General features: G+C 38.6%; 2 protein-coding genes across 2 annotated transcripts; one reads left to right on the forward strand and one right to left on the reverse strand.

Annotated features, from left to right (window-relative positions):
• The first annotated feature begins 1,868 nt into the window (after positions 1-1,868).
• LOC127451766 (synaptogyrin-3-like) lies at positions 1,869-9,821 on the forward strand. Its single transcript, XM_051716695.1, has 4 exons — positions 1,869-2,436; positions 3,956-4,190; positions 4,546-4,691; positions 8,141-9,821. Exons 1-4 carry the CDS (start codon positions 2,215-2,217, stop codon positions 8,342-8,344), a joined length of 807 nt encoding a protein of 268 aa, XP_051572655.1. The 5' UTR covers positions 1,869-2,214; the 3' UTR covers positions 8,345-9,821.
• LOC127451765 (E3 ubiquitin-protein ligase ZNF598-like) lies at positions 9,794-22,748 on the reverse strand. The gene is made up of 12 exons (XM_051716693.1): positions 22,441-22,748; positions 21,175-21,287; positions 20,541-20,670; positions 20,240-20,451; positions 19,492-19,709; positions 19,291-19,405; positions 19,025-19,203; positions 18,862-18,946; positions 16,942-17,789; positions 15,120-15,279; positions 12,570-12,714; positions 9,794-12,445 (listed from the first exon to the last, which is right to left on the reverse strand). Exons 1-12 carry the CDS (start codon positions 22,612-22,614, stop codon positions 12,086-12,088), a joined length of 2,739 nt encoding a protein of 912 aa, XP_051572653.1. The 5' UTR covers positions 22,615-22,748; the 3' UTR covers positions 9,794-12,085.
• Between the last annotated feature and the right edge of the window lie 1,478 nt (positions 22,749-24,226).

Below are 24,226 nucleotides of genomic sequence, written 5' to 3' on the forward strand. Positions count from 1 at the left end.
ATCTCAAGACATCAGCCATGAAGTTAAAGTTCGGTCGCTAATGGGTCTTCCAAATGGACAATGACCCCAAGCATGCCCCCAAAGTTGTGGCAAAATGGCTTAAGGACAACAAAGTCAAGGTAATGGAGTGGCCATCACAAAGCCCTGACCTCAACCCAATAGAACATTTGTGGGCAGAACTGAAAAAGCGTGTGCGAGCAAGGAGGCCTACAAACCTGACTCAGTTACACCAGTTCTGTCTGGAGGAATGGGACAAAATTCCAGCAACTTATTGTGTGAAGTTTGTGGAAGACTACCCAAAATGTTTGACCCAAGTTAAACAATTTAAAGGCAATGCTACCAAATACGAACAAAGTGTATGTAAACTTCTGACTTCAACTGTATATTGATTTTTTTGTCCCCGCTTTAAAAATTTAAAATATGATGTCTTATAGATTTCTCCCTACCTGAAAATGTCTTAACAATTCTAATATAATTCAGATTTTGGTACTCTTTCTGAACAAGTTTATTTAACTTAAAAATGTAATGGAAAGGGGGCCTGGGTAGCTCAGCTCTAAATGCTGACTACCACCCCTGGAGTTCGCGAGTTCGAATCCAGGGCGTGCTGAGTGACTCCAGCCAGGTATCCTAAGCAACCAAATTGGCCCAGTTGTTAGGGAAGGTAAAGTCACATGGTGTAACCTCCTTGTGGTCACTATAATGTGGTTCGTTCTCGGTGGGGCGCGTGGTGAGTTGTGCGTGGATGCTGCAGAGAATAGCATGAAGCCTCCACAATGTCTCCGCGGTAACGCGCTCAACAAGCCACGTGATAAGATGCACGGATTGACGGTCTTAGATCCGGAGGCAACTGAGATTCATCCTCCGCCACCCAGATTGAGGCGAGTCACTACGCCACCACGAGGACTTAGAGCGCATTGGGAATTGGGCATTCCAAATTGGGGAGAAAATACCAAAAAAAATACAAAAATAATTTATGGAAACTCATTGCCCTAAAAAGTTAATTTGTCGGAGATAAAAAAAAATTGCGTTGACTCAACTTAGTTGTGTTTATCTTTCTGCTTTGTCTCAAGTTCCAGTGATATAAAATATAAATTTTTTCGACATAAAAAGTCTTGTTGACACAACAGATCAAACAATTGACAAACCATTTGATTTAAGTGAACTTGACCTGTTTTGTTCAAATAACAAATATAATTAATCTTGTTTTTAGTACTGTTGTACTTTTAACCGTATACTCTATGTGAAATACACAGTACAACCTTTGCCTCCTAATGTACGAGCATCTTGCTAAGCAAATGCAGCATGTGATGTCTAGTCAGGGAGGCACATAGACTTCAACACTTGACACACAAACCTCAGTAATGGTGACAATCAACAAACACCATTAAGTAAAAAGAATACAACCACACAACCATTAACTAACAGCAATGACAAAAACAACAACAAAAGCACAGATAAAATCTGCAAACAGCAAAAAATAAGCCTATAACACCAACCATAAAAATTTATTTATGCCACAACTCATGCTGGGAGCTGCCAAATCAGCCATATTGTACAGTATTAAATAGTTTGTTCAGACGACATTGTTAAGCTAGTTAGGACAACATTTAGGGTGATATTGTTTGTCCAATGTGTTTAGATTAAAAAATAATTTGCATTTCTTAGTATTAAAGATCTTGTGAATGATGTGAAGTTACCCGGCACTGAATGTACTGTAATTGATTCAACGTATGTTTTTGAGTTAAGGTGGCAAATACATATTGATACATGTTAAGTTGACTTAAAAGTTGTTAGTTGTGTCAACTCAAAAAAGCACTTTAATATAATATTCAAAATCTTGTTTAATTTGTTGCCATTGGCTCATTGAACTCAGAAATTCCAGTAGAGTGAGAGAAATTCATCCACCTAACTCAAAACACTTAAGTAACTTTTAGGATTTGTGTTTGTTGTACTCAATTTATTTGGGTTAAAACAACTTAAGAGATAACTGTGAGAGAAAAATCGGAATTTTGTTTCTCAGCCCTGTTGACAGCCCTACTAGGCACTGACCATTTGCAGTCACTGTTCACTTTTCATTGCATCTTTTGTCCATACAGTGAAAGTGAATGGTGACTGAGGCTGTCAGTCCCTAACATTTTGCCTAACATCTTGTGTTCCACGGAAGAAAGGAAGGTTTGGAAAAACACGAGGTAGTAGTATAACTATTCCATTAAAATGAACAAAAGTCAAGTGCCAGCTCGTGTGTGTGTGTGTGTGTGTGTGCGTGCGTGCGTGCGTGTGTGTGCGTGTATACCTCGACCCACAGCCCAGAGCTTGAATAACAGTAGGAGGAAAATGGACGGAGTAGGTTCATTTGGCGCTGGAAGAGCCGGGTCTGCGTTCGACCCCATTGCCTTTATTCAACAGCCGCAGACTATCCTCAGAATATTATCGTGGGTAAGAAGAGATTTTATTTCCCTATAAATAAGCATATCGGCCCAGAGAAGACATGTACTGTCTGTAGAAATAACCCAGAACCAATCATAATCAAAATTTTCATTACGCGCCCCCTAATTATTAAATGACCTCACTCGGAAATATTACTGCTCTTATATATGTAATGTTCGCGATATTATGGGATGATTATTCGCAAAATGATTTTTCATTTGGGTAAAAATATTGACGTATTGATGTCATGTTCCGTAGGCTATTTGCGCTGGTGGCGGGGTTACTCGTGTGATTCTTTCTAGAATATTAATAACATATAAAGCGTTGCTTCTGCAGAAGCTATTTTGTGTCGTTTATTGTGGAATTTATTAGTCTGTGGTATCATATTTGAAGTAGTGTATGATTTAGACTGGAGGTATTTTATTTAGGCTATAAATACCGTCAAGCGTGGATTTGGCTTCAAAACGTTAAATAATATTTCTTAAAACAATTAAGCAATAAAATAAGATATGTTGATGTCACGAATGATGCAAACGTTTCTCTATTGTGCAATAGGTTTTTATTTTAGAGCTCCTTGGGTTTTTCCAGTAAGAGCATCATCACAGTCTGTGTCTCAAAACATATAGTGAGCTGCTTATATCCAGACAACATTTAAGTATCATTACGACCGTTCCACTGAAAGTGGCTGTGATGCTCTAAAATGCTCTCTAGCCCTTTAGGATTTAAGACACAGTCATAGTTTGCTTCTATATGACCGGCGCCTCTCCATTTTGATTGGTTGTTACATTACTATACGCTCGTGCACTGTTACTGCCATTTGATTTTATTTGCATCAGACAAAATGCATCACGTGTACCAGAGCTGAAACAGTCTAGTGCAGCATATAATTCTCTTTTAGGACTTTTGATATCGAATGTTTTATGTGTTATTTCAAAAGTTGATTAAAAATGGGTTGTTGTTGTTGTCACCTTAGATACACTTTGACTCTTAAAAATACAACATTTCATACATGACAGTATGGCTTGTTTGAGGAAATATAGGCCCTTCAAATGGAAAATATTGATTTAGAATAGTCATTGCCGGTCAATGTGCCTCAATACTCATCAAATAGCATTTTGCTAGTCATACAGTGGATCTTATCTCTATGTCACTGTCTTTTCCTGTTTCATAATGTAATTGAAACACTTGTTTACAGTAATGAGTGCAGTCTTAAAATAACTATATCTTCCAGAACTCTAATTGGTGACTGAATTGACCAGATCATGATCATATGACCATGTTAACAGATTAATGTTATGATTTGTCATGGGCACTCATTTATAATCTGTGTATTAGGCTTACATTCTTTAAAAGTCCTGTCAAGTGTTGCTGGATTTACCTTCTTTCCTTATTTTGTTTCTTATTTTATTTGTGTCATTTCATTAGACCTTGTTTGTTAGTGAAGCTGCACCAAACTAACTACTTAAACAACAGTCATTTACTGTATATTGGTCAACAGTTTTAATAATGACATTTTTTCCCACCATAGATCTTCTCAGTAGTGGTCTTTGGATCCATAATAAACGAAGGCTATGTCAACCATGGTAGTGAGAGGCTCTATTGCGTTTTCAACAAGAACAACAATGCCTGTAACTATGGAACCACCATTGGGCTCATAGCCTTTTTAGCCTGCATTTTCTTCCTTATCCTTGACATGAAGTTCCAACAAATCAGCAGTATTAAAGACAGGAAGAAGGCAGTGATGCTGGACATTGGATTCTCAGGTAAACAGTCAGAGCATGCCAAAACAGATTTAGACTCTTTGTGACTGCATGCTATTTTTAAACTGTGAATTGTTCATAGACTTTGCAAAAAGTCTGGCAATGATTCATGAACTCAGCAGAAGTACAGTATTGCCTTCAGACTTTGCCACTTTCATTGCAATTGTGTCTATTTCTGGCTGTACATTGAAGACAAAGTTGGATTTGTTATTTAACTTAAGGTTTTCATACAACAAGTGTTAAATCTGAACAGAGGGCAGCTAATCTTATTGCTCTAATCAATGGAATCTGTTTTTTTCATTATTACTCTAGTATATTTCCTGTTGTTGATTTTAAAAGGTGGCATGCATGATTACAGGTTTCTGGGCATTTTTGTGGTTTGTTGGTTTCTGCTTCTTGGTCAACCAATGGCAGCGCACCACCCCATATGAGCTGCCCTTAAATCAGGGAGCGGATGCTGCCAGAGCTGCCATAACCTTCTCCTTCTTCTCCATCTTCACCTGGGTAAATATTGCTCAAGTACCTCTACAATGAAATTAAAACACATTTTATTGGTTTACCTTGACAGTAAGAGCCATTCCTTTTTAATGTCATTGTAATTAGTCATTGCTATGGCAGGGTATGCAGAGCACCAATCCTTTTCAGGATATGAGTAAGTTGTTACATCATGACCTATCTTTGACATTAGCTTGCTCTACAATGTAGAGCCTACATACTGGTTTCAACCCTCAGGGGATTTGGGAACATATAAAAGAATTACTTCCTTTTCCCTGGCTGTGAATGAGGATGAGAGTAGTGTTTAGTAGTGACTCCTGATGCAAACCAACCATTGTTGTGGCTCATAGTTACTGAACAAGAGTGAAGTTTGACCTCTAGTAATTGTTAATCACTCATTTGTGTTTGGAATAAATCATGTTTAGATTTTATATTAAAATTTTTAGATTCAGTATAATATATATTATTTATTTGCACACTTGCAATTGTGCTGTTGTACTGAATATCTGCACGGCTGTGATTACCTTTGGCACTCAGCCTCTAGCTTATGCCTACAGTTGAATCAGCAGTGCCAATATTGCAACCTGGTCTCATAGTAAAAACATTACTACATTGTTTGCCCGTTTTACATATCGTTGCAGTTTTCTGATGAAATAAACACTAGAGGCAGCGGCACTACAACAGTAATGACTTTTATTCACTTTCACACAAATCAGGAGTAAAACAGCAGATTATCAGTTGATTAACACTTATTTTTTGCTCCGTTCCCCATACAATACTGTATTATTACACTATAACACATGATTTTAAAGACAATAAAGCCTATTTTAACGCTTGCATTACATAACTACATATACAAACTTATTCAAATAGGACTGATTTCCATAGGTGGGGAGCAAATAATGGAGCGTTGGACTTTGCCTTACATAAACTGTGTAATGCGGAGTATTTCTACCATCGGACCAATTCAAGCTTGATGTACCACCTTGATGTGGCAGTAGGGGGCAGTCAACGCTCCAGCTGTACAGGCAACACCTGTTTTACCAGAGACCTTCTACATGTAGAGCCTACAAGGTTAGCAATAAAATGCATAACGCGGCGATCCCATAGACATTCTATGGGCGGTAAACTGGCGAAGAGACATTAATTTTTTTGAATGGGTGTCTGTGAAGTAGATGCTTCAGTGTGCTGAATAAACTGCTTTTGTGAGGAAACAGTTCATCTCTTAATGAACTGACCACCTGTCCGCTAATCTTCAACAAGTTTTACACTAGTTTGGAATAAACTGTGTGGAATTTACTACAATAAAATTGCTGTTTTATAAGAGAGGACACGGACAATTTTGCGTCAGGTAGGTGTCAGTTTACGGAATTTCTATGGTATCCACAAACAGTTACTTACTGTCGTAACACGCTAGTCTCGCGTAGCCAGACCTATGACTACTAGTGATGGATCGTTCATGAACGATTCGTTCATTTTGAACGAATCTTTTATGTGACTCAGAAGAACGAGTAGTCTCAGAGAGTGATTCGTTCATTTTGTGTTGGCCGCGCATGTGCATTGCGCAACCTCCGTTCGTTTGTTACGTGAAAACCGCATAGGCGCTGTACAGGAAACAGAAATGATTAGTTCACCTCTCCAGACTGGAGAGGCGAACTAATCATCTCTCTCTCTCATAATTTGTCCTTGGCTGTATTATCATTTTTTCTTATTGGGACTATGATCAAAGTTTGCAGAAGTAGACGTGTTGGGGGGGTTTGGCTATTGAAAATGTAACATTTTAATTTAATTCTGCTCAAATGAACGAAATGACTTGAATAAAGATTCGTTCATTTTGCTGAACGAAACTCAAAGATTCAAGTCAGTAAAATGATACGATCTTCCCATCACTAATGACTACGGCATAGGTCTGGGGTCTATAGGCACTTCAATTGGACAAGAAGCGCCCATTTAGACAGGAAAAGCCATGTAACTGACATGACCAATTACAGTCGGTTTTGTCATAATAGTGTGTTTGGGGTGATGTATCATACCATAGTAAAGGACTGACAGAGGGGAAAAAATAATTTATATAATAACAAATAAGAAATAACAATGTCTCCGCGAACGATTGCACAGACAACACAGGAGAATAGCAGAAAATGTGTAGAGTCTAAGTACAGCACAGAAAACCTCATTATAGAGAATGTCACAGACATAACTAAGTAAACAAAGCAAAAATGCAGCTCTACTGCTACTCGCATCAAACCAACAAGAGCAACAGTCAGCACAGCCTTCCTCAGATGCGCTTTTATACTCAAAGACAGCTTGACTGAGCTTAACAGAATGCAGGTATATATTTTCAGCATTTCAAACTACATTTAAAGCTGGAGTGTGTTACATTTTCTGTGTTAAAATATTTTCTCTTATTCCAACTTAATATGCAAAGACAACTGTAAGTAAGCCATTTGTAGGTAAATTTAAACATTGTACTTCTGTGGCACTATAAATATTCCTCAGTTTGTTTTGAGTGACCCGACACTATAAAATTGACTCAAAGAATGGTGTGAGTCTGGGGCGGGACTATCTGGTTGTTCAGTCAGCGGCAGATGGGGGCATTTTCAGCAAGTTGTTTAAAACAAACATTTATTTTTGCAATTCTGTACGGTGGTGCTAGTGGTGCAGAAATTACATATCTCAGCTTTAACTTGACGCTGAAAACTAATGAAACTGGACACAACCAAAGTGAGATGTTCCAAAAGCATCCGTCTGACGTATGAGTACACAGACCAACATTCAGAAATATTTTGCTCCACTGACGTGCACAGAACAGGGGCTACAGGGGCACAAGCCCCTGCCCCTTTTGTTCACAAATCTAAATGTGCCCTTCACAAATGTAAAGGTGCCCTTTTAAGCGGAGGTTCCTTTAAGAGCATGGAGATTTAAATGGAGGTGTCTTTACTACAGCACTAAATATTGAGTAAATTAAATTTTAGAAACAATATGGCTGGTTATTTTTGATTCGCTAATGAAAATAGTTCCACATGAAGCCAAAGCAAAATCAGCTGTTGCATGGAGTAGTGGTGGCGTAGTGGGCTAAAGTACAGAACTGGTATACAGAAGGTCCAAGACAACAAGTTCAAAAAATTACTAAGTGTACCTTTAAAGCTAAAGCAAAGGCTGCTTTAGCTAAAACGGGAAGAGCTTCATCATTTAGATTTCAGGTAATGTAAGCTATGAACGTTAATGTGAGTTAATAATGTGCTTTTTGTTTCCGTGCATTGTTTATAACTGACAAAACTTGGCGAGATAGAGGATAAAGTTATTTAAATTTCTTTCGAAGTTGTAAGAAACTTTGTAAAAGTTAATTATCAGTGATTTGACTGGTGTATGTTTGAGGTATGTTGTTCTAAATTATGGAGTATCAGCTCACAAATTTTGTATTGGTGCATTTTAATATATTTTGCTTTGAACTTCAGGCTGGCTTGACTGTAAGAGCTGTGCAGAAGTACATGCTAGGAACCGACATGTCCCTCTTCACCAAAGAGCACCTCGATGGCAACCCACCCATCCAGCCCTACCCCACCAGCCCAAACACTGAGCCCACTGACACATACCAGAGCCCACCCTTCACTGAAAACCTGGACTCCACTGCCCCAAACTACCAGGTGCCAATTTACTAAAGAGATGCCCAACAGAGTTTGTGTGCAATGTCATCGTTCTATCAGAATCAGTGTGGATGGGTGGCACTGACCTTCAAACTGAAGAGATGTGACAATGTTCATAGGTTGTAGTGTTCAGTGAAATTCTGTACAAGATTATGTTGACTGTGATTTCATTTTTGTTTGGAAAATTACATGTTAATTTACCAGGAGGAATGAAACCGATTGAGGGGTATCAGTTTCAGTGTTGTGTAAAAATTAAAAAGGAACTTGTTATATTGCATGTGTTATATTTAGAGAGCTATGAAGTGCCATGCATCACAAACAATAACTTAAATATTCAGTTTCCATTATGCCGTCGGGTACTGTATATAAAGTGCAATATCTAAAACATGGAAAGGCAGTCCATAATACATTTAAATGTTCTCCAACTAAAAGCTGCCAAAATTGTCTGCCTAAGAGAGGTTTGAGTTCTGTTGTAGATAAGGATGTCTTATGTATCAAAGGTTATTTCAGTGTAAAACAAAAAAATATATAAACCTGTGAATTCAGTGTTTGATTTAGTGGAGGCACTAAATGTGTTTTGCCTATACATCAAAACTGCATAAAGACTTTTATTTGGGTGGATTTTTGTAGGGTAGGATGCAAGATATTTCTGACAATATCAAACTATAAAGGTTAAATGTATCCCACAAAAATAATAATAATTGGAACAACGTACAAAACAAAATAATGAATTTTATGTTGTACTAAAGACCAGTGTTGGGTGTAATCCAATTACAAAGTAATAAGTTACTACAATTACTTTTAAGTAAAAAAAAGGAGTGTAATGCATTACATTTTAAATTCTTGTAATCAGATTTCAGTTACTGACTTTCATTTAACTGAATTACTTTTAAGTACATTTTAGGGTTATGTTTATATCTAATATATTATTATGTAGAATACATATGTGAGGAATGTGAGGTACTGAGTGTATGACTTGTGTGTATTTTGAATTTGTTGAGTGGAAAAGTGTTTTAGAAAGTAACTTAAAAGTAACAAGTAATGCGATTACATTTTAAATTAAGTAAATGGTAAAGTAATCTGATTACAATTTTAGACATTTGTAGTGGATTACTATTTTTAAGTAACTTACCCAACACTGCACCATTACCAAGACACCATTGAAATTAGTTTTGCAATACAGAGCCATGATAATTGTTCTGTCAAGGTTCAGTCAGATTTATGAAAAAGATTAACACAAAAAGATACTATCAAATTTGAATTACTGTATATGACCAGCATTTTAATGAAATATTTTATAAGTATACAAACTTGAACAATGTCATCACTTGCTATGTTTACAAAATTAGAAATGGGAAATAAACTGAATGGCAAGTCATTTAAAAAATATATATATATGGCAATGGTTACAAAGTGATGTGTTTGGGACACAATGACTCCCTTCAGATATTCACCAGTTAGCTGTTATTAAAAAAAAAAAAAAAAAAAAAAATGTTTGGTGACCAACGTCAGTGCTTTGTCTGATATGTGGTAGAATTCTGGTAATGTTTCTGTGTTCAGAGATAGGGCAACATACACAAAATTATAGTGATTGTACTTCAATACATGTAAATGGAGTATGTTTGTGAAAGTGGTCAGGGTCTAGTGTTTCCTGTACTTAACACTGCACTCCTGAGAGACATTTACTGAGGCATGTTAAGCTGGTTCAAAATTTGCAACTCTAAAAAGTATGACAGATAACAGGTAAAAAGATCCTGAAGATCAGAAACTAAAAACACAAGACCTTATTTAGTTTTTGTATTTGTACCCCAAATGCAAAATTTGCACCAGTAAAATGCTTTCGAGATCTTGTCCATGATTCTTTTTAAACATATTACATACTGTAACTTCAGGCAATATAACCCATCTTGTGAAAGTTGTACTCAAAAGACTTGTTCTTGTCCAATGGAATGTCTTCAGACTGCAGTTGTCAGACATCATGAAAATAAATATTTTTTTTTTTTCATGAGTCGATCACTCTGTAATGTGTGACTTGAAAACACTCAATTATAGAAAAGTCTGTGTGATGTAGAAGCCACACCCTGTAATATTTTAAACTTTAAAAAACTGTTTAAAACACTCAGGTTGTTAAATTTTGGAGGTGGGGGAACCCCTAGATCTGACCGTTCTGGCCCAATTTAAAGGGATAGTTCACCCAAAAATGAAAAATGATCTCATCATATACTCACCCTCATGCCATCCCAGATGTGTATAACTTTCTTTCTTCTGCTGAACACAAAAGCTTTTTTTTTTTTAAGAAAAATATCTGTACACCTTGCCATTGCAGACGCCATGCACGATCATGATTTCAAGCTCGATTACACTTCACTACAGTTTTAAATCATGATCGCCAAGGAGACTGTCAAGATGTACAATGAAAAGGAGTTATATTTTGGTCTGTTCTCACCCAAAACCAACTGGGTCACTTCAGAAGACATGGATTAAACCACTGGAGTATGGATTACTTTCATGCTAACTTTATCTGCTTTTTGTACCTTCAAAGGTCAGGTCACCATTCTCTTGCATTGTGAGGACCTACAGAGCTGAAATATTCTTCTAAAAATCTTCATTTGTGTTCAGCAGAAAAAAGTCATTCATTCACATCTGGGACGGCTTGAGGGTGAGTAAATGATGAGAGAATTTTCATTTTTTGGTGAACTATCCCTTTAACCTCTTCAAATGCTTAAGTTATGATGATCTATGGTTTCAAATTAAGAACAGAAAATAGTGTAAATATTTTCCAAAGTATTATTTGAAACCTTGTTCAAGTAAGACATTAAGTCTCTGTAGTGAAGAGTTTTGAGTACTGCATATAAGGAGCAGCTGTTTGTTTTAAAGTAGACAGATTGCAAATTTAAAAACGTTTAGATGTTTAAAATATTTAACTAGGAAGCATTTTTTTCTGCAGGTTTCCTTACTACAGGGGTGTGGACTATGGCAGTGTGAAACCCAATTTAAAAGAGGCACAAGCGCAATGCAGAGATGTTTAAAAGCAAAAAGCCTCTGACATTTTTGTATATTTGAAGGCAATTTCCTGATGAGTGATCTTTCTTGCACTGATTCAACTGTATGACTGTGAAATGTGTCAGTCACACCTAAACAAGTGTTGAGGTTTCATGTCAGACAATCATATACTGTACAAGTAGAGTGGTGCATTTTGTTCCCTGGCTTGATCATTTAATTGCAAAGCAATTCAACACAAATATTCAGTGTTCTTCAAAAATGCATTTCTGCATTTAAATGTATATTGATCACTGTACCTTACTCTAGAAATTCTATATATTAACCATTTTTATTTTTATGTGCTGTATAGCTTGTAAACATAAATGAGGAATATTTTTCAGCCAACAGACAGGAGCGTTTTGAAATAAATACGTTATTTTTCAAAGGCAGTCAACCAGACAGCATTTAAAAAAACAAATGACCATGCTAACAGCATTGGAAAAACCTGATGAAAAAGGGGTATTTTAAAGAAATTCAAGTTCTAACTCAACCTTTCAAGTAGATTTAACTCGGCTCCCTTCAAAACGGTTACAGTCTCACTTGCACTTTGTTCCTCTTCAAAATGCTGCACTTCCAAACTTTCATCTAAACAATGCAAGTACACATCACATGTGCACTTTAGATCACCCCTCATCTTTTCGAGCATCTGGTGAAGTACCAGTCCCTGTGTCGCAGACTGCTGTGGCTGAGCTGTAGAGGTGCGTTCACTGACAGCTAACTGATGATTTTGCTTATGGCCTGGAGAGAGGGGAAGTCATCGTCTCCGATGTGCAGGGTCTTATGGGTGTTGAAGTCTTTCAGAGCCAGCACCTGTTTACAGGTGGGACACACTTGGCAGTCCAGCTCCAGGCTGTTGTTGGTGGTGCCTGTCTGCCAGGCTTTCTTTTTGTTCTTCTTGGGCTTTGAGCCTTGCTGCTGTTTCTCAAGGGCCTTAAAGTCCCCATGAGCAGTGAGAAGCTCCTGCTGCTTGCGAGTGTCTGGTAGGAGAACCAGCAGCTCGTTGAAGACCCTGTTGAAATTCTCTCCCAGCAGTTCCTGGCAGCTTTTGTAGTACTGGGTAGCAGGAATTAAACCCTGGTCAACAGAAGAGAATTATTTTGTTACTATCTAATAAGGGATGGGGAAATAATTCATTATAAATCACTGAATAAAAGGAGATCAAATAAAAGTGGTCCTACAGTTAGTCTTTGACTGTTACCTGTCTAAATTGGCCTGAATAGTGTTTGAATTCATTAAACTTGGTTTCATCATTTTGAAGGAAATTCTTAATCGACTGAATAAGGTCCATGTTTCTCTGCTGGAAATTTTCAGGTATGAGGTAGGATCCAACTGCAGGTGTGGGTCTGAAATGACAGCAAACACAATGCCTGATGAAGTAAAGTGATGCACTTTCATAATTTCCTTTTTTTTTTTTTTTTTTTGATCAAACAACATTATAACAAGTACAAATAATATAACAATATATATCAGCCAGGCAAAGTAATCAGATTTTCTGTTGTAAAATATCAGTGCATGTTTAGTAAATACTGGGTAAAATCAATGTTCTTGTAATATCAAACCAAGAGCCATCTATTTAATGCATACCAAGTTTATTCAAAGTATTTAAAAGATAGCAAAAGCACAGTTTTCAACTTGTCCCAAGTACTAGCAAAAATAACTAAGAAAAGTAAAGCCACTTGATATCTCATTTATGCAATGAAATTTGTATACTGTAAAGTGTTGCTTAAGTTTCCAAATACTTAAGGGGCCACTGTATATTGATACTGGCTTGGATCTAGCACTAAAGATGGACAGATATTGGTTTTTAATAACCGATACGATACTGATTATTTTTGTGTTTAATGTTTGTGTCTGATAACCGATATACATAACAAGGGATTGGGCATTTTGAGTAATTTTGTAGTCAAGTACTCGAACACAAAAAACAAGTAATCGATTACCTTACATTTAGAATTTAAGAACCTGTTATTCTTATGGAAAAATGAGCACTATGCATAAACAACAAGATCTAGCTTTAAAAATTAACGCACACACAAAAAACCTGTTTGCACTCACACATAGAAACATACACTGCCTGGCCAAAAAAAAAAGTTGCATACTCTAATATTTCATTGGACCAACTTTAGCTTTGATTATGGCACGCATTCGTTATGTTATTGTTTGGACAACCTTATGCAATGTCACAACATTTATTTTCCATCCAGAATTTCAATAAATTTTTGTCCGATATCTTGTATTGACGACGGGGGTTGAACCACTCCGTTATGTCTTCTCCAGCACATCCCAAAGACTTTCAATGGGGTTAAGGTCAGGACTCTGTGGTGGCCAGTTCATGTGCGAAAATGATTCCTCATGCTCCCTGAACCAATCTTTCACAATTTGAGCCCAGTGAATCTTGGCATTGTTGTCCTAGAATATGCACGTGCCGTCCAGGAAGAAATAATCCGTGGATGGGATAACCTGGTCATTCAGTACATTGAGGTAGTCAGCTGACTTCATTTTATTGCTGTATAACGTTGCTGAACCTAGACCTGACCAATTGAAGCAACCCCAGTTCATAACACTGCCTCTAGAGGCTTGTACAGTGGGCACTATGCATGATGGGTGCATCGCTTCATGCGCTTTCTTACCCTGACGCGCCCAATCGCTTTGGAATAGGGTAAATCTGGACTCAGACAACACAATCTTTATGCTCCCTAGCAAATTTAAGTACATTTTTCCAATTAGCCTCACTAACAATTGGCATTCTTGTGGCCACACAGCTTACAGTATTGGGACTAAACAGTTCTCGTTGCATTGTGCGTGTGGAAATGCTCTTACTTTCACTATTAAACAGCCGTTAGTTCTGCTGTCGATTTTTTACAATGTGACTTCAAGCATTTTAGTGATCTCCGATCATGATCATTCAAGACTTTTTCCTGACCACATTTCTTCCGCAAAGTTGATGGTTCACCACTTTCCTTCCAGGTTTTAATAATGCGTTGGACAGTTCTGTGTCCCAGTTCCAGTTATGTCAGCAATCTCCTTAGTTGTTTTCTTTACTTGATGCAGGCCAATAATTTGCCCCTTCTGAAACACAGTAACATCTTTTCCACGACCACGGGATACGTCTTCCGACATGGTTGTTTAAGAAATGAGAAGCTATAATCATCCAACTATAAGCTCTGCTTAATTAAAGGATCTGCTTTTTTAGATCCAAAAGGCAACTTTTTTTTTTGTACAGGGAGTGTACATTCCAAGTCTTCTGAAGCGATACAATCACTTTAAATAATTTTCTTTTTGGGAGAAATAACAGCAAGATTTAGACAAGAGAAGCAGTTTCAATGTTGCCCACAGCAGGCAAAGGGACAAAGGAAAATCAAATTGCAATATAACTTGTAAAATTATTTAAAGCTGAATGAGTACTTGATTAAATGATTACTTGTGCACATTCCTATGCATAACCAATTTTTAATTCTTGTTTTATTTCTGCTTTTAGGCACAATAACAACTTAATCATTTATCACTAACCTCTTAATTTAACTTAGTTGCAATATACACTTATACAAAGTCCCTCACTTAATTTTAAGTGATATTAGTATTTTGTGTCTAACTTGAGCAGTAAACCAGATATTCCAGAATCGATAAAGTGAAAAAGTATAAATATCAGTTAAAAATATCAGTCAAACCGATTATCAGTCTCTCTCTATTTAGCACTCTAACTATTGGCATCAGAAAAATTATTCAAAATCATAAAAATTTTTCTAACCTGTTAACAGCAGACATTGCTGGTTCCACTACATTACTGTTGAGCGGGATGCCAGTGAATCCTGGAGGAGGCTTGCTAACCACAGGCCCAAGTCCAGGAGGAGGAGGAGGAGAATGTGGCACACTTGGAGTGCTCTTCAAGGGAAATGCACTTTTAAAACCTAGAAAACAAAGCTTGTTTATGAGCAATTCCATTATCTGGGCTTAGGCTCTTTTAAGAAGGGTACCCTCTTAACAGCAGGGGTTTGCAAAACTACATACAGTGGCAAGAAAAGTATGTGAACCCTTTAGAATTAGCTGGATTTCTGCATTAATTGAAATTGGTCATAAAATGTGATCTCATCTTCAAAGTCATGACTCACAATTATAGACAAACACAATGTGCTTGAGCTAACAACATGCAAACAATTATAATCTTTCATGTCTTTATTGAACACATCCCATTTAACATTCATAGTGCTGTGGAAAAAGTAAGTGAACCCTTGGATTTAATAACTGGTCGATCCTCCTCTGGCAGCAATAACCTCAACCAAGCATTTCCGGTAGCTGCTGATTAGACCCGCACAACATTCAGAAGGAATTTTGGACCATTCTTTCTTACAGAACTGCTTCAGCTCAGCCATATTCTCAGGATGTCTGGTGTGAATGGCTCTCTTGAGGTCATTCAACAGCATCTCTATTAGGTTAGTGGGCTCTGACTGGGCCACTCCAAAAGGTGAATTTTCTTTTTTTGAAGCAATTCTGTGGTTGATTTAACAGTGTTTATGGTCATTGTCCTGCTTCTTCACCCAACTTCTACTGAGCTTCAGCTGGTGCACAGCCACCTTGACATTATCCTGTAGGATATCTTATGTTTTTTTAAATTTGGTATGCCCATTGCCAGTGCTTAATAGGCCTTCGTGGTGGCGCGGTTACTCACCTCAATCAGGGTGGCGGAGGAAAAGTCTCAGTTGCCTCCGCTTCTGAGATAGTCAGCCCACGCAGCTTGTCAAGTGGCTCACTGTGCATGACACCGCGGAGACTCATAGCATGTGGAGGCTCATGCTATTCTCCGCGATCCACGCACAACTTACCACGCGCCCCATTGAGAGCGAGAACCACTAATCGTGACCACAGGGAGGTTAGCCCATGTGACTCTACCCTCCCTAGCAACCGGGCCAATTTGGTTGCTTAGGAGACATGGCTGGAGTCACTAAGCACACCCTGGATTCGAACTTGTGACTCCAGGGGTGGTAGTCAGCGTCAATACTCGCTGAGCTACTCAGGCCCCTTCCTGTCAAACCAGGTTTTAAGACAAATTTATACATAAACACAGGTAATTCCAAAGGGTTCACATACTTTTTCTTGCCACTGTATGAGGGATGCCTGCATGACTATTTGACTAGTCGGTTTTAAGGAAACCCTGTACAATTAAACTGGTGCTGGGTTCACCCTGATTGGATGCATTTCGTAGGGGCAAAAACAGCTAGATGGAGTGCAAAGGAAAAAAATGTATGCCAAGTTCTTGAGGACTTTTTTTTAAAGTTTAACTAGTCACACCAAGTTAAAAACCCAATGCTCATGGCAGGACACTTAAAAAAACAGCATAAGATGTGAAGCAAGCTTCACAGCCGAAGATCTGTCTGTCTGAATGTGTGTTGCTGAAGCAGGGATACATTTTAGTGGATTCATTTTAATTTTTTTCCAAAAGGGTTATATCGAGCTCAAGGTCAGCATGCAAATTAAAGCACCACTGCTAAAAATATGAAAAACTAGTCAACCTCACTAATAGACTAGTCAATTCATAGATGACTAGTTGAACATTGTGACCCATCCCTACTTACCAGGTGGAGGTTTTTTTGAGATAAGAGCAGGGAAATCCTCTTCCTTGGATGGACTGACTTTTTCATTTTCAGGCTGCTTTAATGGGGAAGGAATATTTTCAGGAAATGTTGTACATGATAGTGCTTCTGTTGGCTTCTCTGTAAGTCCATTGATAAACCAGTTCATTTTGGGGGCTGAAGGACCTTTGGTGAGGCCGGTATCTGGAGGTTTTGCCTCAGGAACATTCTCTTTGTGAGCTATTTTCGACACAAACTCTGCAGTATGCGAGGGAGTTGCAGAAGATGATGTTGTTGCCTGCTTATTCTTACTGGTTTTGAGATTTGGCTGAGATGAGCCACCTTTCACCATTAGCAAAGTGGAGATGTCAAGCATGGTGGGTACCGCACGGATCTCCTGGGAAGTTTTACTGTTTTGTGAGTCTTCATCATCGGACGAAGATGGACATTTGACTTTAGGTGGAGCTTTGTTGGTTTTTGCTGGGGCGAGCTTATTTTTGCTTCGAGACGAGACGGCAGTGAGAGGCTGAGGCACGCTACCACTGGGAGGCGGGTCACTGGCAGACAGTATGGATGAAGAGACTACAGGGGTTGTTTTGGTTGGCAGAACCACAGGTTTATTGGGAACCACCACAGGTTTACTTCCTGCTTGAGACCATGCAGATTTTGCATTCGCCTGGGGCTTAAGTGGCTTGATCTTGGCGACCAGTGCTGGGAAGTCCTCCTCTTGAAAGGATGAATTTTTCTTGGGTTGATTTGTGTAAGCACGTGTCATTGGACTGGAAACTACAGAGCCAGACAGGCTTGGAAAATCATCTTCCTTCAGAGAGACAGGAGTTTGCTTGACCTTGCTGCAATGGCAAGAAGCAATGACATTGTTAATTACTGATATATTTAGATTTCACTATTTTATAACTCTATTTTTACATTGTCTGTAGATAGTGCGAATACTTCTTGCCAATGAAAGAGTTGTGGGTAGTTACTAAAGTCAAAAGAGCCTACCCCAAGTCTCTAATATTGTGTACCCAGTTGCAACAAACCCCTTAAATGAAGAAAACCCCTAGTAATAATTGCAAGGGTAGTATTATGATTCAAGAATTGTTTTCTTAACAAATTGGGGTATGTTAAAATTGGCTGCTGGTCCCTATATATGGCTCAGGTCTGTCCATTGTAAGCCTATGAGTGCTTCTCATTTCCTTTCCTTGCTTCTTTTTCTTGCGTCCTTGCTCCACCCTCTATAGAAACAAGGAAAGGATTCGAGAAAAGGAAACGAGGATGGAGGAATCAAAGCCACAAGGATTTGTAAAATTAAATGTCCTGCTCACTTCAGAGCGTGTTTTAGCACAGCTGCAGTACCTTGCCGTGGTTGACGTTGTTATTGAAACTTTATTAATATATTCATAATAAATCAAAATAATTCAAGATGCACTGTTGAAGTATGTGTCAATTATGGTTTATTTAAAAAAGGTGATACATGAATTAAAACTATTGTGTCAGAAGTGAAGGGGGAAGAGAATTAATATGTGCGTCAGGTGCTTCAACCAAAAATTTTTCCACACAGGATGCTCCGGTGTTTCTTTGCTCAAGCGTCTGCAGTCTTTGCGCAGCTGCATTACTTTGGAGTGCTTGCTGTTATATTGTTGAAATTTTATTTATTGATAGTTTCATAATAAAACCTAATAATTCAAGATGCACTTTTAAAGTAAGTGACAATTATGGTTTATTTAAACTGCAAAGGTGAAACATGAATTAAAACTGTTGTGTCAGATGTGAAGTGGGAGGAGAATTTATGCGTGCGTCAGTTGCTTCGTCAAAAAACGAAGCATTTAGAGAATTGATACGTCTTTCATGATGGCGTACTTTGATCGGTTTCCGGGTCACGTGCTTGAGGATGGAGGAGCGAGGAAACGAGGATGCACATACCTTGGAATGGGAGCTGGAGGCACAGCTGCCCCTAAAACTGGGAAGTCCTCACCAGCCGAAGAGGCATTACTCTTCATTGTTCGAGCTGAAATATATTTAAATCTGCAGTTTAATTCACTTTTTTTTAAATCCATAAAAAACACCACACTTTCAATTCTCCTACCTTGGATTTCGTTCGGTGGCTTCACTGTAGCTCTGTTGTTTCTCATCTCATCTGGTTCAATCTTTTCTTCTTTGCGTGGTTTTTGGCTGCTTCTGTCTGGGACGTGGCCTCTCTCCTCTTGCACACGGCCAGCCATCGATGCTCGCAAAGCAGCAGCCACCTCTCTGTCCTCCTCCTCTCTGCAGTCAACAGCAAATTTATTCTTCCATAAGCTCTCTAATAATAATGTCAGCAAACAGCCGACAATACTACTAATGAGGACGTACCGATTATATCTCCAGCTCCTTACGTTCTGCTGTCCTCCAGGAGCTCTTCCTCTTCCCGACCGTCCCTGTCTGTTGAAGCGATCCACTTCCTCATAGTCATCGCCACCAAGCAGAACTGAAAATGACATTCAAATGGGGTCTAAAACTTGCGGCCCCTGAACGGTTATATTCAATACACAAAATGAGCAAATTCTGCTTTACCATCATTTCTTCGTTGCTGTCTGGGTGCATAGGTGAACTGTATGTCGATTTGCCGATTCTGCCGTGCCTCTGCCCGGTTTTTGCTGTGTGCGGCAGCTTTGTGAGCCTTATAGTCAATCTCTGTGCGGAAAGCATGAGTGAACTGCTCTGTTCTGCAGTGGCCCTCCTCACAGAGATAATGGCTCTCTCTGAAGTGCTCACTGAGGTACTGGTAGTCACTGTGGGCAAAGATATAACACATTTTGATTTGGTTCCCAGGGAACACACATACTGAGTAGTAGTATAACTTAAATGCACTGCAATGTGCTTTTAAGGCATTTGCCAAATGAATAAATTTGGAAACATTTGACTACATTTGTTACTCATTATCATAAAGCCCTGTTGATATATTTGATTGTAATGGGACCGAATAGTTAAGAAAATGCAGCCAATAAGGGCCCAGCATAAATGAGAACTCCTTTAATACTGTTTAAAAAGCATCCTAGGTGGATACCTCATAATGTTGGTTGAGAAAACACCCAGAGTGTGCAGAAATGTAATCTTGGCAAAGGGTTTTGATTTGTTTCACATTTTTTTGAACACTACATTATTCCCATACTACTCCCATATTTTCAATGACCTTACTATCTTTTTAAAATGCATAAAATAGTGATACTAATAAATAGTAAGTAGGTATGTCTGAACTTTTGTCTGGTAGTACAAGAACACTGCTGAACAACTGATAGTGCTTGCAGAATGGAAATTCTACCTGTAATACTCCTGAGCTCCATCTGCATCACAAAAATGGCAGAAGTAGTGATCTCGCCTCAGATGTTTCAGCAGTTCATCGTTGTCCAGATATCGATCATCACAAAATTTACAAAGCGGATGCCCACGGTGCGACGTATCATCCGGGTCCCCTTGCGTTCGATGACGAGCCAGCTCTTTTCGGTTATACCACTTTCGCTCATATGAGAATATCTGTAGAGTTGAACAAATTCATTGTATATATATGATGTGCAAGCCAAGGCAAATAATTGAAGTCACCACATTAGGATGAAATACACTACCTTCAGGTACTTGGCACATAACTTGCAGCAGAAGAGCTCATGTTGTTTCCGCATATGTTGCTCTAACTCTTCGAATTTGTAAAACACTTTTGTTTCTGGGCAATGTGGACATTCATGTAACAAAATCTTCCTGCATTTGTTGTAGACAATAAAAAAAGAGCTTGTTAGTAACAGAAAAAGCTGAATTAAAGGGATAGTCAAATTGACTTAAATCACCCAAAATTTACACTTCTCTCAAGATTTTTTCAGAATATTTCAGCTCTGTAGGTCCATACAATGCAAGTAAATGGTGGCCAAAACTTTGAAGCTCCAAGAATCAAAGTCAGCATAAAAGTAATCCATACGACACCTATCATATCGCTTCTGAAGACATGGATTTAACCACTGGAGACCTATGGATTACTTTTATGCTACCTTTATATGCTTTTTGGAGCTTCAAAGTTCTGGCCACCATTCACTTGCATTGTATGGACCTACAGAGCTGAAATATTCTAAAAAAAAATCTTTGTTTGTGTTCAGCTGAAGAAAGAAAGTCATACACATCTGGGATGGCATGAGGGTGAGTAAATGATGAAAGAATGTTGATTTTTGGGTGAACTATTCCTTTAAGTACTGACAATGACTAATGAAGTACCTGAACTGTGCATAAGTTTTTCCATCTCCAAAATATATGTCAAATTTCTTCTCACACTGATATTGATGAATGTTCAGATCTGCAAATGGTTCAGGTTTCTTTACAAAGACCACCTGAAGAAAAAAAATAATGAAAGAAAAATAGTAAATCACACCAGATACTTATTTACTTGTCAAAAAACTGTTTGATTGACAGACCTCCTTACACTCCATTTAAACGTTGTCAGTTAAGTAAAACAGACCAAGTGCACTAGCTAATCAATGCAAGACTTGCTGACTAATGTAGCTAAATGCTTAATGGGCACATTATGAGACATGAGTCAATCACTGTTAACATGACGTCACACTTTGACAGCCTGTCGGTGTTATCTGAAGCCGATTACGTAACTTGTCCCCTGCTCACGTTTATTTAATTTTTATTATTATATTATTAAAAGTAATACTTTGTTTCCTAAGCATCTGTCGACTGCTATATTTACATGTTAACTCAACTTGTATCAAATCAAACTTTGAACGACGTGGCCAACAAGTTGTCACGGGAAAAGTCACGCAATGAATCACTTCTGTAAACAGTTTTCCTGAGCAACCACTCGGCAGCGCCGTGATGATTCTAATTGCCTGTTTTGTATTTCTGGTCTCGGGACGCCAAGTAAAACTGCCAAAACAGAGGGGAACAACAACCATTGAAGTGTTACTTGGTGTAAAAATGAATATCATGCTCAACTTGTGCCGTTGTTGGCTGTCATAACATAACAACATAATTAATGATATCAACGTAACTAACCTCTGACCATCGCTTCATGTCATCTACACACTCAGGTGAGGCACTGTCTATAAAAAACGGCCATCTCGACTCTGTGAAGTATGTAATGTAATACCTTAAACATTACATTACCCACTAAGAATATACGCCGGTGCAAGCGATAACACTGGAGACCGGAAATTGAAAACAGTCGAATCGTGGAACACTTCCCCGTTCAGGAAAAAGGTGGATAGGCCGTCTCAACTACAACCAACAAACCAATTAGTTTAACAACAAAATCAATTTAACTTTGGAAGAAACAACATGGCATTTCGAAACTAATTAAACTTTACATAGCTGATTGGTCCCATGTGACTAACCCATCTACACTACGAACGCTTCCATTATAATCAGCTATAACGACATTATAACGAGCGCGTTCTAGTTCTGTCGCATCGCGTAGCACGCTCGCTGTGTAGAAGAGGCCGAGGCCTGTGAGCGCTGTTGAATGAGAGGCGGCGGCACCTTGTCGAGCTGTTCCCGGCAGACGGCGCAGTACTTCTGGTCGCACAGCACCCGCATCTTGGTGGAGCAGCGGTAACACACCGGGTGATCGCATTTCCCCAGCGCGAAAATGTCGATGTCAAGGCAGCAGAGCACGCACGTGCTCTCCGTGTCTTTCTTAGGGATGGAATCCATAGTAGTCAAAGGCACTGGCCGACTGTGGTGTTTCGGTTTTCTCGTTGTGATCCGTGTGGATTTGAAGGGGTTGTAAACGGCAGTACGGGCAGTGAAGCCGGTTGAAGCGCGCTCCTGTTTACGTAATCGCTCAGAGCTCTGCATTGTGGGTACTGAGCAGATTAATGGAGACAGGATTTTTATTCTTTTAGGAGAGAGCTTTTATTTTGACACACCGTTGTCCTCCGGTGTTTAAAGGGATAGTTCACCCAAAAATGAAAATTCTCTCATCATTTACTCACCCTCATGCCATCCTAGATCTGTATTACTTTCTTTCTTCTGCAGAACACAAATTAAGATTTTAGAAGCTCTGTAGGGCCTCACAATGCAAGTGAATGGTGACCAAAATTTTGAAGCTCCAAAAAGCATGTAAAGGCAGCATGCAAGTAATCCTTAAAACGCCAGTGGTTTAATCAATGTCTTCTGAAGCAATCCAATTGGTTTTAGGTGAGAACAGACCAAAATGTAACTCTTTTTTCATTGTACATCTTAACAGCAGTCTCCTTGGTGATCATGATTTCAAGCTCGATTACACTTCCTAGCACCATCTAGTGCTCTGTGCATGTCACGTCAAGCACTAGGAAGTGTAATCGAGCTTGAAATCATGATCGTGCCTAAAGAGTGCAATGTCAAGATGTACAGTCAAAACTGTACAGTGGCACTGACTGACACCCCTAGGGTTGTAAACTTTCTACCACCCAAATACGGGACATTCCAGCTTTAAATACGGAATATTTTTTTTTCTTACTTCCAAGGCATCAAAAGACTGACGCTTGTGCAAGCTACAGACGCCAAAAGTGCCCTCTGGTGTCAGTTTTACGATGCATCCGGCAAGTGCGTTCTTTTCAATGAGAAACCTTTGACGTCAACTGACTGATGCAATGGGCATTACAATTTTAGCATCGTTTAATTATACGTTGAGGTACAATTTTGTCATCGTGACATATGTTGGGGGTATGATTTTCATTTAATTTGAATCAGCAACATTTATTCTCAGTGGTTAATATTTTATCTGTATATTTAATCTGTCTGTACACATCCTGCACTGCTGAAGTCACCCGTTTCATTCCAGGTGCATTCCGAGTCTTACAATCATTTTATGTGAAGAACAAACCTAAATGTACCTTTTTAACGGCTAATAGGATGAATTTAAAATTATGATTTAAAATCAATTTTATGTATTTTAAGCAAAACATTTTGAGATGGGGCCCCGGGTTGGTCAGTTGTTTAGGGCCTCAGAAATCGTAAACCCGCTCCTGACTGTAAATACATAACAGGAAATTAGCCAACCACTTTATTTCAAAGCGGATGTACGTCATTAGGCTCAGTGCAAGTAGTCCATAGAGATGAATGGGAATGCTAACTGATAGCTCTCTCCTTGTTTTACTGCATATGACTGGAGCAAAAATACACTCAGGGAGTTAAAATTACAAAAATAATCATTAAAAAAATTAAATACAGTGCCCTCCATATGTATTGGGACAGTAAAGACAAAATTGCTCTTTTTGCTGTAAACTCAGGGCAACTGTATATATCAGAGTCTAAAAACGGTTCATGGAACAAAACCGGAAAT

Source organism: Myxocyprinus asiaticus, chromosome 14, assembly GCF_019703515.2.
Source record: "Myxocyprinus asiaticus isolate MX2 ecotype Aquarium Trade chromosome 14, UBuf_Myxa_2, whole genome shotgun sequence".
Classification (NCBI taxonomy): Eukaryota; Metazoa; Chordata; class Actinopteri; order Cypriniformes; family Catostomidae; genus Myxocyprinus; species Myxocyprinus asiaticus.